The sequence below is a fragment of the Euwallacea similis genome, chromosome 14 (assembly GCF_039881205.1).
Source record: "Euwallacea similis isolate ESF13 chromosome 14, ESF131.1, whole genome shotgun sequence".
Taxonomy (NCBI): Eukaryota; Metazoa; Arthropoda; class Insecta; order Coleoptera; family Curculionidae; genus Euwallacea; species Euwallacea similis.
The window spans coordinates 364,646-381,695 of record NC_089622.1 but is presented as its reverse complement, the minus strand read 5'-3'; the positions used below and the strand labels follow the sequence as shown (position 1 = coordinate 381,695).

Below are 17,050 nucleotides of genomic sequence, written 5' to 3'. Positions count from 1 at the left end.
GCGCGAAATTGAAACACAGGCGGTATATTAAACTTTGACAGTTCTGTGATGGCAATATCAATCAAAACAAATAGTAGTGGTTACAGTACTTCCTGCTATTGTGTTTCCTGTTAATTTGTTACCAACTAACACTTCACTCAAGCATGATTATTACTCGTCAATACTCTAAATTTCAAGTCTGTACTTCTGAAATCTCCATTCGAAGTATATCAGATTCGTAAATATATTTTACCTTTTTTGCAGGAGCTTTGTGAATGAACCAACGCATCTTTTCTTGCCACCACTAAATTCTACTATATCAATTGTTTATTTAGAATATTGACCCCTGAAATCTTTTCTTAAGGCTATTTTTTTACAATTTCTTTACAACCTCATTTTTTGATAAAAAATAGCTAAACATGTGTGCCATCAACAAAAACTTACGCCAACCTACGACTGCATTCCAACCACCTCAGGTAAGTAAACGAAATTATAGTCCCGATGTAGGCTATTTAAAACCTGAACAAAAAAGGCATTTATTTATCCTTGAAAATAGATCGCTTCATAAAATAATTCTTGTAAACAAGACCGTGCAAATATCAACATGTGATTTCTGGTACTTAGTATGTACGCAACGTAGCACTAAGTACTTTTTTGATCTTACAGAAAAAGAAACTGTACCGGACGTGCGTTTCAGTGACACAATTTACAGATAAAGTGAAACTTGTTAGTTATCGGCGCATTTATGTCTATCTAGATCTACAAAAATGGTAGTAATGGGGAAAAAAGGAAGTTCAACATTTTAATCATATGTTATTTGAAAGTTTAGGCCAAAAAAGCAGTACAGATTTATTAGAAAAATGTTTTTTGTATCACTTACCTATCAAAAGTTAATGGGCTTTAAATTTGAAAATTCTCACAGGTGGCTGGAGGGGCCACTCAAAGTTTTTCTGGGTCAAACAGACTTCTTTGGTTACTTTAAAATATTGACCTGTAAATTTGAATTTTACAATACTTTCTAAAGCTTCAGAAACAACTTACAGTTTTTTTAAGCAAAACTGCAGTTCACCAAAGTCACACACAAAAATATCAACAAATTCAACTTTATTTACTTTTTCAGACAACAGTTTTGCTTAAGAGAGCAAAGTTGAAGCTCCTTACCAAGTTCTTGCAAAAAGCAACTTAAAGTGTCTGGATTTCTCTCCGTACAGGCAAAAACCACTTCCTCTACTTTACAATTGAGATATAGACACCTTAAACCTTTGATAAGAGCTCCAAATAGTGAACTATCATAAACAATATCAGCAGCTAAGATAAAATCTAGTTTTCCCAATTTGTCACAAACAGACTCGTCTATTTCCTCCCAAGGCAGTTTTAAAACTGAAATTTTTGGGCCATTTTCAAGTCGTTTTTCTAATATCAAACGGTTATTTATTGTTTCTTTTTCGAAAGCATGCATCAACTCCTTGCAATTGACAATAATATTTTTCGCCAAAGCATCTAAGACTGATGAATGGCAATCACTGAAGATATATGTTTTTGGTTGACAATGCAGGGACACCACAAGACCGGTAAGTCCAATTCCAGATCCTAATTCCAAGAACTTTTTCTTAGATAAAACATCTTTGTTAATTAAACACCATTCAGCTAGCGCCAAGGAAGCCTGAAAGGAAGATGGATTCATATTCAGTATATGAATTGGGTTTAATTGAAATTAAATGAAGTTCTGTGTTGAACAATGCCATCCATTGATTAAATTGCATGTACCTTCTAAAACAAAACTACATAAATTTACCTGCCATGTTCTTAATCCTGTGGTTCCATCTGATATTAAGTGAATATCTTCGGCTAAACTTATGAATGTTGTTTTATCATTGAATTCATCAATAATGGAATAATGTTTGAAACAATCAACATCAGTATCCTCTGGTTGTGCCACTAACTGGGCATAAGCCAAATAAAGGTCCTCAAAAACTTCAATACCCTGTTTTTCAAGATAATTCAAATAATCTTTTAGAAACTTCTTCTGATAGGCTTGGTTGAGGGGATATGCCAATACTAGTGGATGTTTTATAGTTTTTTTTATAATCAATTCCTGATTTTCTAAGGACAGGTCCTAAAAAGTAAAGATCATTTTCTATTTATTACAAGAAATATTGAGGGAAACACTCAAATCTCTGGTATACATTGTAAATAAGGGCTTGTTTATGACATTTGAAAAGTCTTTACATATTCAGTAACAGTGAAATAATTGAAAATATGTAATACCGACAGATTTTTTTTCTTTATTCTATAAAACAACCATTAAAAAACTTTGACAATTAAAAAAACTGCTTCTGATAGGAGTTTTTAATAGAAAAGGTTTGCGAACTGTCAATTTTTCAATTTAACAGGTTTTTCTTGAAATGTTGATATTTTTACTACCATTTTTCTGATTAACAAACACCAATATCAAACTTTTCAAAGTTTAAAACTGATAGTATAATTAATTTAATTGGTTGAAAAAGTGGCAGTTTCTTGACCAATAGAAAAGGTTTCTGTTGTGTCTCTTACATCAATCCTGCCATCATTTTCGTAATTTGGTATTATGCAAACCAAGCTACAAATGAGCAGTTATTTAAGAGTCACCCAGTAACTGACTAGAGAATCTTCCATTTTTATGAACAAAAATTAAGTTAGCTTCATTTCATATTATTGTATGGGTAGTATTTTTTTTAAGGATTCAAACTTTGACTGCTAAAAACAGACTGTTGAACTCTTTTTTTGCAGTGTGAGGGTTTTGAACTTTGCTTTATATGAGCAAATTATCAATGTCTTTGGTAAACATATTAATAATATGCAATAATTGTAAACTCTCAAATAGTGAAACACCTGAGAAAACATCCCTTGGAGTTGATCGAGGATGAAGTATTCTGTTATAATAGGTAGAAAGAGTTTAACTTACAATGTTGGAAAATGAGTCCTCATTAATTTGGGAGCCACATAAGAAACGTGAACATAGCTTAGCCAAATCATTATTCATAATTTTCTGGAAGTGGAGATTTAGATTGGTATTCCCGAGGGACTCCTTTCCTGTTCACTACAGTCTGTGCTTTATAGGAAGCATGTACAAAAACAATAGAAAATTAAAACGTTAATAACTATGTATTAATTTTAATTTAATGTTAATTTTTATTTTAAATATTCAAAATTTTATATTTAAATTTTTTATTGAAATGTAAACGAACAAGTTGGTATAAAACAGGTTAGGTCATCCCAGGTTAATACGTCACAGATAGACAAGAACAGAAAAATCAGGAGGCATGTCTTCTACTATCGATAAATAGAAATATGCGACATTATCGTTAATTTAATATGTCGAAATCAATATGTTTTTACCTAATTGAAAATTTTTAACCACATTTTCATTGAGGTTTTTTTGAAAATTTTGCTATGTCTAAGTACTGTGCGAACAAAGTTAAGCTTTGTAATATAAAAAAGTAAGTTTATATGAACATTTTGAACGTAAAATGTTACCGTAGGATAACAACTGGCTTGTGATATAAAGAGGAAGAAGCTAAAAAAGTTAATAGATTTTTTTTATCAAATCTATAATTATTGAAATATTTCCGATTGAATATGTTGATCGATTTTACATGTTTCACCCAATCTCGAAACCAAAAACAATTTCTCAAAGCAGTTTACGGTATATTACAAAATTTCAACTTTTCTTTAATTTAATCGATTTTGTAACTCTCGCTGTTTTGGAGATAGCGATAGTAAGTCCAATTAAATAAGACACCCTGTAAAAGGTAACGATTGGATCTAGATTTAGTACCTATAATAGTATTAAATCTATGTAAGTAACTGGTGATAAAAAAAACACCTTCGTGATAAGCACGGAAGCATAAATGTACAGCGTTGATTAAGCCTTTTGCTACTTATCATCAAATATCTTATTGACAATAAATAACAAATAAATATATCCAAGGCACATATCTCATATTCCAACGTCTGCTTGAGGTTTTCTTAATGATCAACAATTATCATAAATGACCATTTAGTTTAATCTCCAAATTGTCAAGAAATTAATAACTGTGTCTCTATACAAGGTAGTCCTCACCTAAAGGACCACATCACACCACACCATTACACCCATTTACATATTCTTTCCACAAACATATTACTGTTTGATTAAATTAGTCTCATAGAAAAGAAGAGAATTGTTCAATGCACAAGGTGTCAAAGTTCTCCTCATCATAGTCCATCGTTTGCCAGATGCAGTTCTTCTAGCGCATTCGGCACTATATTTAATTTTAATGTCCCGTTCCAATACTTTTAAAAGACTTTATGTAAGGTCCTTGGGTAGTGCAATGATTCTAATGATAACACAGGAACAAACAATATATACGTGCTGTGACGATTTTATTTTTTTTTTTTTAAAGAGATTTATGAGAGATTTATCAAATTTAAACTTGTTTTGCGTGGAGACTAGAAAGGGAACTGAAGATATTTTACGCCTAAACCCAAATTACTGCTTAATCTAAGAGCAATACTAATGGGTAGCCACGCATTTACGGCAAACACCAATTTGCTGAAATTAGTTAATAACGGACATGGCCAACAGCCCACTCCAGTGGCTGCTAGTTGTAGTGTCCCAATGCCGTTTCCCGCAAATCGACCACATGATAGCTGTTAGTGCTTAATGTTTTCAATTCAAGACAAAAAGCTTTATGTGGGAGAGATACGCGTAAATTGCAGGAAATGAGATCTGATTAACAAATGCATCGATAGAAGTCATTTCGCGTTTAAAAATAAAAAAAAAAACAAGTGTTTTTCCTTGGCTTTACTTTAGAACGGAATTAATTATGTTAATTAAAGTTTCGATGTTCTCTCACAAATATTGAGTGCAAAAATAAGAAGGCATCCTTTGATATCTTGAGAGCACTAAAAAAATCTGAAATAAAAAGAGGTTTTCAGGGACCAAACGCGGAAACAGTTCAAGACGAGCTGGCAAGAGTACAGACCCCTTTATGCGAACGTTGCCTGGCTGGCAAAGAACAATGTACCCCTCTTATTACCACTAGAATCGGGGACAAAGCAATGAGACTTCCTTTTTTATCGGTACATTGTTATACATTACCTGTCACTCGGGAAAAGTTAATGAGGAACTGAGGAAACAACTTTAAAAGTTCATTAGTATATGAGGAGACGTCCTAAGGCGGATGTAGATAGAGCAGCATTGTTTTGAATTTTTAAGCCGAAATATGTGCGACTTTAAATGAAACAATATCATTTTAGAGGCGAGAATTTTACTGTAAATTATAATATATTATGCACCAAGGTCGTAAAATGCATCATTATGACCTGGACGTCAAGTTTAAGTCCCGAAGCGCGCAGCGCTAAGAGATCTAAGACGTAAGGGTCATAAGTAGTGGCCTTCTATAGTAACGATACATTAAAAATTTAGTTAAAGCTTAAAACCTGTAAGGTTGAGGTTCCACGCATTAAAAAAACTTAAAGTAGCGGTCATAATATCAGAGGCATGTTTCGGATAAATTCACAGTTATCAGTCTCTTAGTCAAATGTTTGACCTTAAATAATAAATGCCTTAATCAACGCCCTACGTTTATCCTTCACCGCCTTCAGCTGGATTTTTTTTTAATGATCACCCGTTACTTTATGGAAATGGAAAAACCCTGTACAAGTTCCATTAATCATATGTATTGTTTGAAATGCTAAGTATCACTGTGTATCTAATTTTTTAATTTTCACAACGATATTTGTGTAGATGATATCGGTGTTTGTCATGTCAGTGCTGTATTGAAATATGAATTATGCAAAGTCCTGAAAGTCTCACGATTTTGGTAATGATATTGAAATTGTTTGTGGGAAAAGAGAAATGCATGAGAAATATAAGGTGTCCAGGAGTAACGTGCATATAAAGGGTGTCCGTTTCCAGAGCTCAATCATGTGGATTTCCGTATAGTCGTTTCAAAATTCGAAAAATTCCGATAAGTTTTTCAAATTTTGAAATGGTCAAAAACAATAAACGGCAATGAATTGATTCGCGATAATCTTTCTACGTCGACAAGGACTATAGCAACATAAATTCGTGTATTTGAGCAGGCAGCCTTGAAAAACCTAAATATCACCCTTATAAAGCTCATATCACCAAAATCTTGCATCCAGGAGATACTGAAGCATATTAAAGAACTTTCATGGCAGTGGTGAAACAAAATTCCCATTTTCTTTCCATCGTCATATATCTCGTTATAGGGTACCAATTTTTTGCTACTTTTCAAATTTTGAACCGCGATAACTAGGACAGACGTGGGGCAATTGCCTTAAGAAATGGCTGAAATTAATCGCCTTAGTGAGCTCTCTAAGATGCCGCAAACCACTTGTCGATATCTTATAAAATTTTCGAAATAAAGGATCATTTTTGTTCTCAATTTTTGCGATTGGTGCCGCAAATTACGGTTTGAAAAAAGGGCCTTTCCAAGGTTCTGACCATTTACCCGCGACATTTTTAACAGTTAAACTGTATTTCGCTTAGCGTCTCTTACAGTTAATGCGCGGTCTCTAGGAAGAGAACAATTTGGTCAAAATTATTTTTTGCTCCTTCATTGAAATTTAGCGAGTTTAGCGCATGTTCTAAGCCAAAAAGACGTGTTCACAGACCAAATGAGAATAGAGTGGAAACTTTTCAGGCCGTGAGTAAGATGTTAAAAAACCTCCTCAAAAATAATAAACGGCAATGAGTTGGTTTGCTATAATGCTTATCATAGCAGGCAATCTTGAGAGAACCAAAATATTACCCAAGTTTTGCATTCAGGAGATGCTGAAGCGTTTTGCAGGAATTTCATGACATTGTTGAGCCAAAATTACCATTTTCTTTCCATCGTCATATGCATAGATGAGTGCTAATTTACCATCTTAGGCATATTCAATAGTCACAATGAATATGTCTGGACTACTGAAAATCCACACGAATCCCAAGGACGTCGGCCGCAAGCACGTTTCGGGCTAAACGTACGGGTTGGTTTATTTGACGATACGATCGTTGGCCCATATATTTACGAAGACAATTTACTGCAAATGGAAATTTGTATTTTTTAAGGACTTGCTTTACGGATTACGTCAATATAAGAACTACATCAACCGCTTGAATAATCTTTGCTTCCAACAAGATGGTGTTCCACCGTATAACACTGCAGCTGCAGCAGCTGATAATTTATCTGAAATATTTCCCGGTAGAGTCATTTCAAACAATGGAGACATACGTTGGCCGGCACGCGCGCCAGATTTTTCCCTATTAGATTATTATTTATGCGGAACTTTGCATCTGGAAAGTGTTTTTTGCTGATTATTTGAAAACTATCAAGGTCATGGGAACGTAGATTGAGGACTGCGAGTAACTTTAATAAAGTGTGACTAATTTTTATGTTTAGGGATGATGTGGTTTATTGCAGAGATGTGTAATTGAAGTAGAATTCTCCATGAAACACTCTGATTTGCTGCATTGAAGGTTTGCCTAAAGTCTACAAGGCACATATGTATTCGCGTGTATGATTAGATGTATTTTTTGCTAAATTCAGTCCGAGCGTTGGCAGTATGTTGAAGCTAAACCTGCAATACATCACCCCATAATAAAAAAATTTGTCACGCGAATAAAAATGGCAGTGTGGAAACTTAACAGGATTCCATTGAATGGCAGTAAGTTTCGAAAATATTTGCCTAGAAAAGATAAAGAGACAGACACGACGCAACAATAAATCAGATAGTCGCAAGGGCCATTACTTGGACCCCGGACGCGTCTTCATGCAAGTCCTAATTTTTGGGGATTCTTGAGTAGAGATGCGTGGCCTTTCTATCGATCAGGCCTGCGCGCAACGTCGATTTTCCGCCGTTGTTGGAACGTCGCAGGAATGAAAAGCAGACTTCGACAGCGTTCGCGTGCGGTACGGTTTGCAGGACTCATGGAAATCGACATGCCTGTGCGGTAGTGCGGTTTTTTCAAACGGTTTTGGGCCCTTTCCATCTCTTATCTAGAACTGGCCTACTTGCGACTGGCCAATCCTGCAGTCTAAAGACCGTTGCTACACCGAGCAAGGGCTGTCTTCTCCAGAAAGTAAGTCCGATGCTTTTTGCCGCTCAAATTTACGATCCATTTTTCGAGATCAGAGATTGTTTCCTTCATGAAAGAGTGCATGTATTTGTTGGGGGTGCATGCCTGAAAAATGGGGCATTTATGAGTTGTTGAAATATCGCATTTGGGGGCGCTCCTATTTACAATAATATGGCATTCAGTCCAGGAAATTAAGAGTTTATTACAGATCGGGAAAGTGCATGAATTGAAACGTTTACAGGTAATTCATTTTAGGTGCGTAATCATTTGTATGTTCTGATCCTTAAAAAATTAAGGAATAGTAAACGGCGAGACATACAGGCAGAAAAGTGGATTCTGATAGGGAATAATGATTAATTGAATAATGAATATCTCGCGATAATTATTCACTGGGGATATAAAGTATGAGCGAATTTTGGCGGGATAAATCTATAGAAGTCGCCCAATTACTCTAAACCAACTTCAACTAAGTCAAACTGGATGTCAATGCTGCTAACCCAACCAGGAAGTAGAATATTCAAATACCGAAATTACTGAACTATTACGATTATACAGAGTCACAGAGATGTATAGAAACCGGCAGGAGCCAGAGCAAAATGTTGAACATAAAAGTTTTAGAACCGAATCACGTTCGAAGCTACGGGGTGTCCCAAAAACCGTGACAGTTACGAGCTCTCTTATTTTAAATGGAATACCCTGTATAATTGGCGACTTTTGAAGTAAATCGAATGTTTCTCATCTAACATTTTCAACTCAATCTAGCAAATTTCGGCTTCAAATAATTCGAAAATTGATCGATTTAAGAAGGTACATGCCACGTGACAAATTATTAGAAACCTACGTAAAGTCCGAAAAATAGTTCTATGGTGTGTTCCTAATATGAGTTACCGCTGCCGCTGTTTTTTGAGGGGCCCTGTATAATCGATGTCGAACATGCTTTGGTTTCAAGTTTTAAAGCTTATAAGGTGTCGTAAAATTTTTGTATTTAACATAAGATAAGTATTACTTCGCCGTAAAATGCTCGTGATATAACTTTTATGAAATTATTCGGTTGCTCTTTTATTGGTAAACTTTTTTTAGCTTATAATATTTTAACAAATCTATTTTGTAAGTAATTGTTCGCCAAGACGATGGTTTTATAGCGGTATCTGATGAACGATTACTTATAAAACAAATCACTTATATAGTGATATAGTCAGGACCGTAACGTTCAAAATAAACTGAAACGTTCCAATGGACAACCAGAGTGTCATAGATAATGTTATTTCTGAGGGAATAGTTTTGGTTTCACATTATTGTAGTTTTTTCAATTATTGAAAAGTCTGATGTTCGAATCCGTTTCTTTTTATGATCGTTACGGATCTCTATGCATAATGCCAAAAAGTAAATTAAAATATGTTCTATTCAGTAATAAAAATTACGATGCCACAGATAGTTTGATTTCTCAGGGATAAAAGTTTATCAAAATATAGTTCCAGATTATAGCTCCCATTTTCTTGCAGAACTGAATTCCTTGATGTTGAATTCATTCTTTTGATGAGCGTTACTGCTCTACGTAAAATGTTCCGGAAAAACTTCATTAATCCTATTCAATATTCATAAGTAAAAATTTTCATCGACATGGAAGATTTTATTTCTCAGAGGTAAATTTTCAAAACCTGTTGCCCAGGGTAATTATCTTTTATAACGCCACTAATTTTAAAATTTTTAAAAAGTGTTCTATTCAAGAGTAACAACCGTGTTAGAGTAGAAGATTTTATTTTTGTCAGCGTAAAATTTGCAAAATCTAATTTCAGATTTTCTTGGGGATTCTAATGTTGAATTCGTTCTCTTGACGAATGGTATTGATCCATCTAAAATGTACCGGAAAAGTAGATTAAAATGTCTTTTATTCACTAACTAAAATCACATTGGCGTAGATTAACTCCTTTCTTAAGGATAAGTTTTCACAATTGTGGTTTCAAATTGCGGTGTCTTCCATTATCGAAGTCTCTAATGTTTGATTAGTTCTCTTGACGAATATTATTATCTCTATCTACCATATTGCCAGGGGTTTGCATGATTTCTCAAGAGTAATGGTTCCTTGCCGAGTTTGCGGCAACACATCTGAAACAAACAGTTCTCTTTCAGAACGCCACTGGCGATTGCGAAACTGTACCAGGAAAATAGATTAAAATCTACTCTTTTCCATATCAAATTTGCATTAGCATAGGTTACTTTATTTTCCAGCGATACAGCTTCGAAATCATAATTTCAAAAGTTTCTTTTTACTGATCAATTTTTAGTTTAGAAATTCGCAACTTCGTTCATCTTCAGCGTATATTAGAAAAAGCTATAAAGCAGATGTGATGGGATTTCGAAATAAATATTGCCTATAAATGAGGAAGAGGCCACAATAGACTTTAGGTTATAGTGGAGGACTGTAATGAGTTCGTCCATTTCATTAAAATAAAATATGAAGTTAAATGAAAATAAGTTAGTTCTACTTGATCATTCTGGAATCCCGCGTCCTATGTTGTTTCAACTTGATACCTTTTTGAGAAAACGTCGGCTGCCAAAAGGTATGTATATGGTATCCTAAATTGGTACGTTTTGTCCTTATTTGACCCCGTGAGTTGTATGAGAAGAGAACATACCAATTTAAGGAAGCAGATGCCCACGCATCCTCAGCCGACGTTGCCTTAAGATCTGTTGAAAAATGTACAGAATCCTAAAATCGTCTAATTTTTAAACTAGTCGCTTTGTTAATCTAATTCATCATCTTCCTCAGATTTCGACATACCCTGATAAAACCATGTCTTTGCTTGATATTGATTTCATGGATAAGCTTCAAATTCTTTGATCTTCAATTTTATTTTTTGGGAAATGCTTGGAAACCAATATCCCTACCTGACCAGCATAGCTATCTATGAGCTGATCACCTCTAAAAGATTTAGTTAGCTTAATACAGCAGGTCAGGTCGTTTGCGGGATCTTCCCTGGGAATGTTCAGAAGTTTAGCTGTAGTACCCGAGAAGCCACCGTAGCCCTGTACTGATTTAACTACATTTTGGACCAAAGACGTTTCTACTGGGTGGGTTGGAGTTGAGAAATGAAATTGGAGTAAGATGTTGTGCTGAGCACATTCATTTCCCCAACGACACATTCAGGAGGGTTTCACTACTATTGTTGATTTATAAAGTAAAAAAAATATTTTATTCTGCTTTAATAGGCCGTTTTAAATGGTGCTAATTGGTGAATTTTTCATATGTAGTATGCAGATAGCCTATCTCTGATTATGGAAAATCCGGCAATTTCAAATATTTCTTTATAATTGAATTGGAAGTATTTTTATTTGCTTTTTGATACATTCCATCATTTCGTGCAAATAAATTCTAACTATTAATAGGATTGCAAACAGATGGATGCCATTACAAAAAATAAGCTTCGAGTACAAGAGTATTTTGTAATCAGGTTTCCCTACAGAATATATGAAAATCAGGAAGAGGTGATTTCTAATGTAAATATTGCTTCCATAAACATGAATCATAAAATCAACATGAATAAGAGGAATATTTGCAATTTCCAGATTTTTTAAGAGCATTTAATATGATTGTTAATGTATCAGCTTCGATTTGTTATCGCTGAAAGTTGCCTTGATCTATTTGTATAAAGCAGCGTGTTTTTGGCGATATTTACCTTATGCGAATACCACTCTGATTTATTTACTAAATTTTACTAGACTGAATTATTGAGTGCACATTTCAAGGTCCCTACGTCCAACCGATCAATTGATCTCATGAAAGAGTTTAAATCCAATATACATCTTTCTTTCACGAGTCTCTGGGTAATTCTAAATCAATCAAGTCATTGTCTCTCGCATTCTGAGAAATTTAAATTTCCAGCAGAAGAAGGGACTATCCTAAGAGGGAATATTCGTATAAATCATTGTCATCGTCTGTCCTTGGCATGTTGTCTCTTGCTCCCTAACGAGTGACTCGGCAAAACACATTTCGTTTTTTATCGCAAAAGTTAACTCGCCATACAATTTGTTTGTCAGGAAAGGAAAAAAAAATAGCGATCAATACCATTCTCTATGATAATATAAATATTTTAGTTTTAGATGGGAGTTTTATGTCGCCCTGAAATATCTATGTTCATTTGATGGCGGTTTATTGGGTATTATGACTTTACGCTCCCTAAAATGGAGAAATACCGTCGAAAAATACAGTTTAGCAATTATATCCATGAATAGCAAAAAAGTGCCAGAATTCGACTCCGTTTCTCCTCGGAGTCCCTGCGATTGCACGATAAATTTGTTAACACTATAATCCTTTATTCAATCATTTCTTTTCATTCTAAAGTTGATCTTCGTCTTGGTAAACGTTTGTTTAGAGAGGCTTTCGAGAATAAATTGGGCTTAATTCACTTTTTAAACCTGAGTCAATTCAGTGTCCATTAATTTCATTCCCTAGAATAATTATTTGGAAAACCCGATATCCGTCAAGGCTGACCCTAAACTCCATTTTTCATCGTTTTAAGTTACGCACGTTTAATCTCGGTTTAATTAATGAAAAATTGAAGCAGTTTTACTTTGATTTTACTTTTTATACAATGGAAAAGTAATATTGCTTATTTTTTAAGTGCAAATTAATCACTCAACATGAAATTTAAATTTTCAGTACTTCTAATAATATATTCATACTTCATATACGTGTTCCTTAATTCAGTAAATCACTATGCATGTGAGTACATAATCGCATGTTTGTCCCGAATTTTACGATCAAGAGTGCAAAACCTCTATGGGGCGACGCTGTGCAAAATTAAGTGAACAAAGCGCTCGAGAAGTTTGGGGAACATTGGTCAGATTCAACAGAGTCAACAGTTATGCAACTGTTGGCATTTCTGCTAAATAATACGCTAACCATCAAATAGATTTAAATGGGTGTTAACGTTATTATTGCTTTGAATTTCAATGGTAACATTCACGTTTGAAGTGTAACAGTTTCTGCACTTCTCAGTATCGTTTACAATTTTCGGGAAAATTTTAAAAATATTTAACACAAATTACGTCAGCTAAAATTTAATTATGTTTGAAAGGGAGCGTGTCGTTGCCCAACAGTTGTACAACTGTTAACTTTGCAGAACCCGACTAATGTGAATGAACGCAGGTAGGGTTTTTATCACTGATAACTCTTATTAAAAAAATCGTTGCGAAGAGATTGTATTAATCGATATCCTCTGCAATATCAGATATTAACAAAAATATATCATATTATCCATATTCAGTATAAGATTGTGAATAATCTGTCAGGAAACGTCCAAATTAACAAAGGTATCCGACAGGGGGGTCTTTCCCCAACTCAGTTTGAAATGTATCTTAATGAAGTCCTGCCTAAATACGGAATAGGATGTAAAGAATGATGGAGAGAAAATGGAGTTCAGCTTGCCAATAGATGGAAGGGGGATATAATTTAATTGTAAGTGGGTATGCTTTATTTTGCAGCTGAGTTTAGGTAGCAGCAGACCATGTTTTTTTAGATTTTTCCTCAAAACTAAAATAGATAAAAGTATTCCAATAAAAGAAAAACTGGAGGTGAACAATTAAAGCACAAATTAAATTTAAATTTGAATTCAACTCGGTAAAAATTAATTTCATAATGCACACCATGATTAGCCATTGTTCAAAAAGATATATAAATTAGTAAGAGATCTCGATATCGTATAATTTGAAAAATTTGTTGAACTATTTCATGGGGCATGGCCATGTACTGGGAAAGTTTTATGACTCACGAAGTGTAAGTCTTCAATTTATAGGAAAAGGTATGGAGAAATAGAGCTTTTTCTGAAAGAATTTTCACGGAATTCACCATTAAAGTTAAATTTTTCACACTCACTCAAACCGTACATTTTAGTCTAACTCACGTATGTTCCTCAAAAGCAGATCCAAATACAAATCCCTACAACTACATTTGTAACGGAAATCTTTACTGAAGGAATATATCAAGGTTACGAAAAGATTAGATCTGACACTGGGGGTAGATGGGACGAATAGCCAAATAATCACTTTTATCTTTATCTGGGGCCATTATTCCCCCCTTTTTTCTGCCTTCTACTGTTGACTGCCTACAAAATCTCAGAAAGTTTTATATTAGCACATTTCGTAGCTTAATAAAGTTAAGGAACCCATAAGAATAAAACGCATTTCGGGTAACTTGGATATATTATCGAGCTTTCCTTTGTGTATGATAGATGAGATGAAGGAATAAAATTCTTTCCTTCGAGTGTGAAGAAGCTAAATACGTGTTTGTCTAGCTTTAGATAAACGTGTCATGAAAGCATAAACTGTGATTAGTTTAAAGGACATTTGAGGAAGTACCTCAAATTCGAATTTAAACATGAAAATGTTGGAAGTTGTAAAGGCGTAATTAAACGTGCTGGTTTAATGTGAACAGCGCACATTATTTAAGCTCACGCATCTAAATATTTATAAAATACTTTAGAATTTAGCTTGAAAGTTGTATGCGCAGGTTGACCTAACTTCGAGGTTCACCATTGAAATCTCGGAAACTACAAGAGATACAGTTTCAATTTAACGGGGATAAAGTAGCGTTATTAGTTACAGAAGCAAAACAACGCTTTGAGGTAAAAAAAACAGTAATTCTAGAAATATTGGCAAAAGAGAGAAAATTCGCAAAAAGAGTTTTAATATTTCTTGACCCTGTTTGGAAAGATATTTTAAAAACACGACACTTCTCTACTATTGGCACTTAACGTGACCTAAAAATGGCGCTTTAAGCTTTTATATCCGACGTTTCGATTTTACGCTGTCCATCATCAATTTATTTTTGTAATATGAACATACGTATATATTCCCAGCTTTTCTGATCGTCAAAGGCAAAAAATCAACGTGTTTCTTTTATTCACCTACTTCCTTTCATAACTTTTCGTATTTGAAACTAAACCAAGTTCAGAGTACAAAAAGTCAAGCTTCCCTTAAATATACGACATTAAAGGCAGAATTGCAATTTTTGTGGTTTTTCTATGCGGTCGACAGCATCGAAAATGTCAAAATTCCAAAGATAAAACCACATTCTATAGTTTTAACTTGAGGAACAAGAAGTCAAAAATGAATTACATAATTGCAAATTCTGTTGTATAAAAGGGTAAAAATTTCAAAACTTGAACGACAGAAAACTACATTCTGGATTTCTGGACCAAGTAATGTCCAAATTTCCCACATGTAAGTCCGAATTCCCAATTTAGTAGTTCCACCTCGAGATCTAAGCCAGCCACATCTTATACCGATTTGAAATATTCTGCAGAGGAAACAAATTTTCTCTCTCTGCATGTAAATTAAAGAATCAGCTCCAACTATTTCTATCTAAATTCAGTGCCTCATGTCTTCTTTGTACCCCCGCAACCCTTAAACTAATAAAAACAAAATCAAAGCGTCGCGGCGCCTTTTGTAAATTAGCCTCAAACAATCGAGAAATAAAATGACTTCAATTACGCAGTATCGAATTTTAAAGCTCGGGGCGTAAAGCTTTTATCGCTTGAAGTAACGGAGCCGTCAGGACGGGATAATGACTTCAAGTCAACGCCTCCTCCAGAGGGGTAATGGCCATTTTGACGCTTCTTGGTTCTAAGAATTATTACACCCATAATAATTTACATTCAGTAAAGTGTAAAGAGTTTCGTTGAATACTTTTTCCTTTTACAAGAGTGCACCAATAAAACTGGAAGCGACGGGAGACCAGGATGAAACTTGATATAGAAGTTTCCGATATAATTTTTAGCGAACAAATGGAAGTCGTCAAACATCAGGAAATACGCATTTTATTTAATATGAGGGCCATAAAACAAAGAGCTTTAATAAATGGATTTGTACGGGAAATGCAAAATGCCAGCCAGGACGTTAATCTCACTTTAACACGATAAGCCCACTTTTTGTTTTTCAATTCCATTTATGGTGTGCACATGAGCGTAGGTCATATAGTTATTCTATATATTCTATCCCAATATTCAATTCTAATAGAAATATTATATTCTGGCCAAAAACTTTTTATCCAACAATTTATTTTCAGTCCAGAAAGGCGTAGCCATTATTCATATATTCGACCCTTTCGCTCTTTATCTCTTCCTGTTAATTTAAAAAATTTGCATAAACACCGTACGATGGTCGGTTTAAATATTATTTAAAACGACCTAGTTGGGATTTAGGATTACATCGGACATTAAAATTTATATTAACGGAGCTATTCGATAAATATTTAAATGGGGAACTCATACATGAACCGTGAAAAGACGCATTCTCAAGCTGACTACAAAGTTTCAAAATATTTTTTATTAGAAAACGCCGATAGTCCGAACTCGTATATTTCAGTTTTATTAGAAATATAAATTAATATGCTCGTAATATATTGTTAAAATCAAATCTTTCCATAGTCATATTGTACACATCGATCTAGGTGAAGAGTTTGTAAACTGGCATGCATGGTTTATTAAAAGGTGGATCCCAAATATTTTCTCTCTTTGTGTACCTTTCCATTTAAATTAATATTAACATCAATAAATTCCCCGGTGAATACACATTTCGATTAAAATCTATACGCTACCCTATCGGAGTTTTTATTAAAAATTAGAATTGAAAATGCCGCAATATTTCTGCAACAGTTTCGTCCAAAAGTACACACAAAAATGCATTTTAATTAAAACAATATTATGCTCCTGTTTGCGAATTTTACTGCGTAACACACAGACATACATAAATGGATCCTCTTCTCGAATTTAAAAAACTACAAAGTTGGAACAGTGTAATTAAAAATCCGAATACCAAAGAATTTCATTTATCTTAATTATGGTATACTCAAATCTACAGAATGTTTAATACACATCGTTTTTCTCTAACACTTCTTCAATAAAAAATTAGGTTCGCTTTCGGTCTTTAATTTCAAAAGATCTATCAAATGGCGTGTCTAAT

General features: G+C 34.1%; 3 protein-coding genes across 4 annotated transcripts in view; 1 reads left to right on the top strand and 2 right to left on the bottom strand.

Moving 5' to 3' along the window:
* The window catches only part of MICAL-like (protein), a 49,488-nt gene extending 48,528 nt beyond the window's left edge, over positions 1 to 960 (bottom strand). Inside the window, exon 1 of the mRNA XM_066397041.1 lies at positions 860 to 960. The gene's annotated coding sequence lies outside the window, so the exon portion shown is untranslated. The remainder of the gene's footprint in view (positions 1 to 859) is intronic.
* Positions 961 to 1,087: 127 nt separating this feature from the next.
* Positions 1,088 to 2,634, bottom strand: LOC136413629 (protein-lysine N-methyltransferase EEF2KMT-like). Its single transcript, XM_066397308.1, has 3 exons — positions 2,608 to 2,634; positions 1,775 to 2,095; positions 1,088 to 1,642 (listed from the first exon to the last, which is right to left on the bottom strand). The coding sequence occupies exons 1-3, from the start codon at positions 2,632 to 2,634 to the stop codon at positions 1,088 to 1,090; spliced, it is 903 nt and encodes a 300-aa protein (XP_066253405.1).
* A 5,048-nt stretch (positions 2,635 to 7,682) lies between these two features.
* The window catches only part of Hs3st-A (Heparan sulfate 3-O sulfotransferase-A), a 50,396-nt gene continuing 41,028 nt past the window's right edge, over positions 7,683 to 17,050 (top strand). The window contains exon 1 of one of the 2 annotated variants that reach the window (XM_066396961.1): positions 7,683 to 8,092. The gene's annotated coding sequence lies outside the window, so the exon portion shown is untranslated. The remainder of the gene's footprint in view (positions 8,093 to 17,050) is intronic. The other variant, XM_066396959.1, reaches the window with a different exon arrangement.

Coding starts and splice junctions, on each gene's coding strand:
- LOC136413629 (XM_066397308.1), bottom strand. CDS start 2,634: ATGGAAGATTCTCTAGTCAGTTACTGG. Junction 2,096..2,607: donor ATTCTCTAGTCAGTTACTGG/GTGACTCTTAAA, acceptor TTTACTTTTTAG/GACCTGTCCTTAGAAAATCA. Junction 1,643..1,774: donor CAGGATTAAGAACATGGCAG/GTAAATTTATGT, acceptor TCTTCCTTTCAG/GCTTCCTTGGCGCTAGCTGA.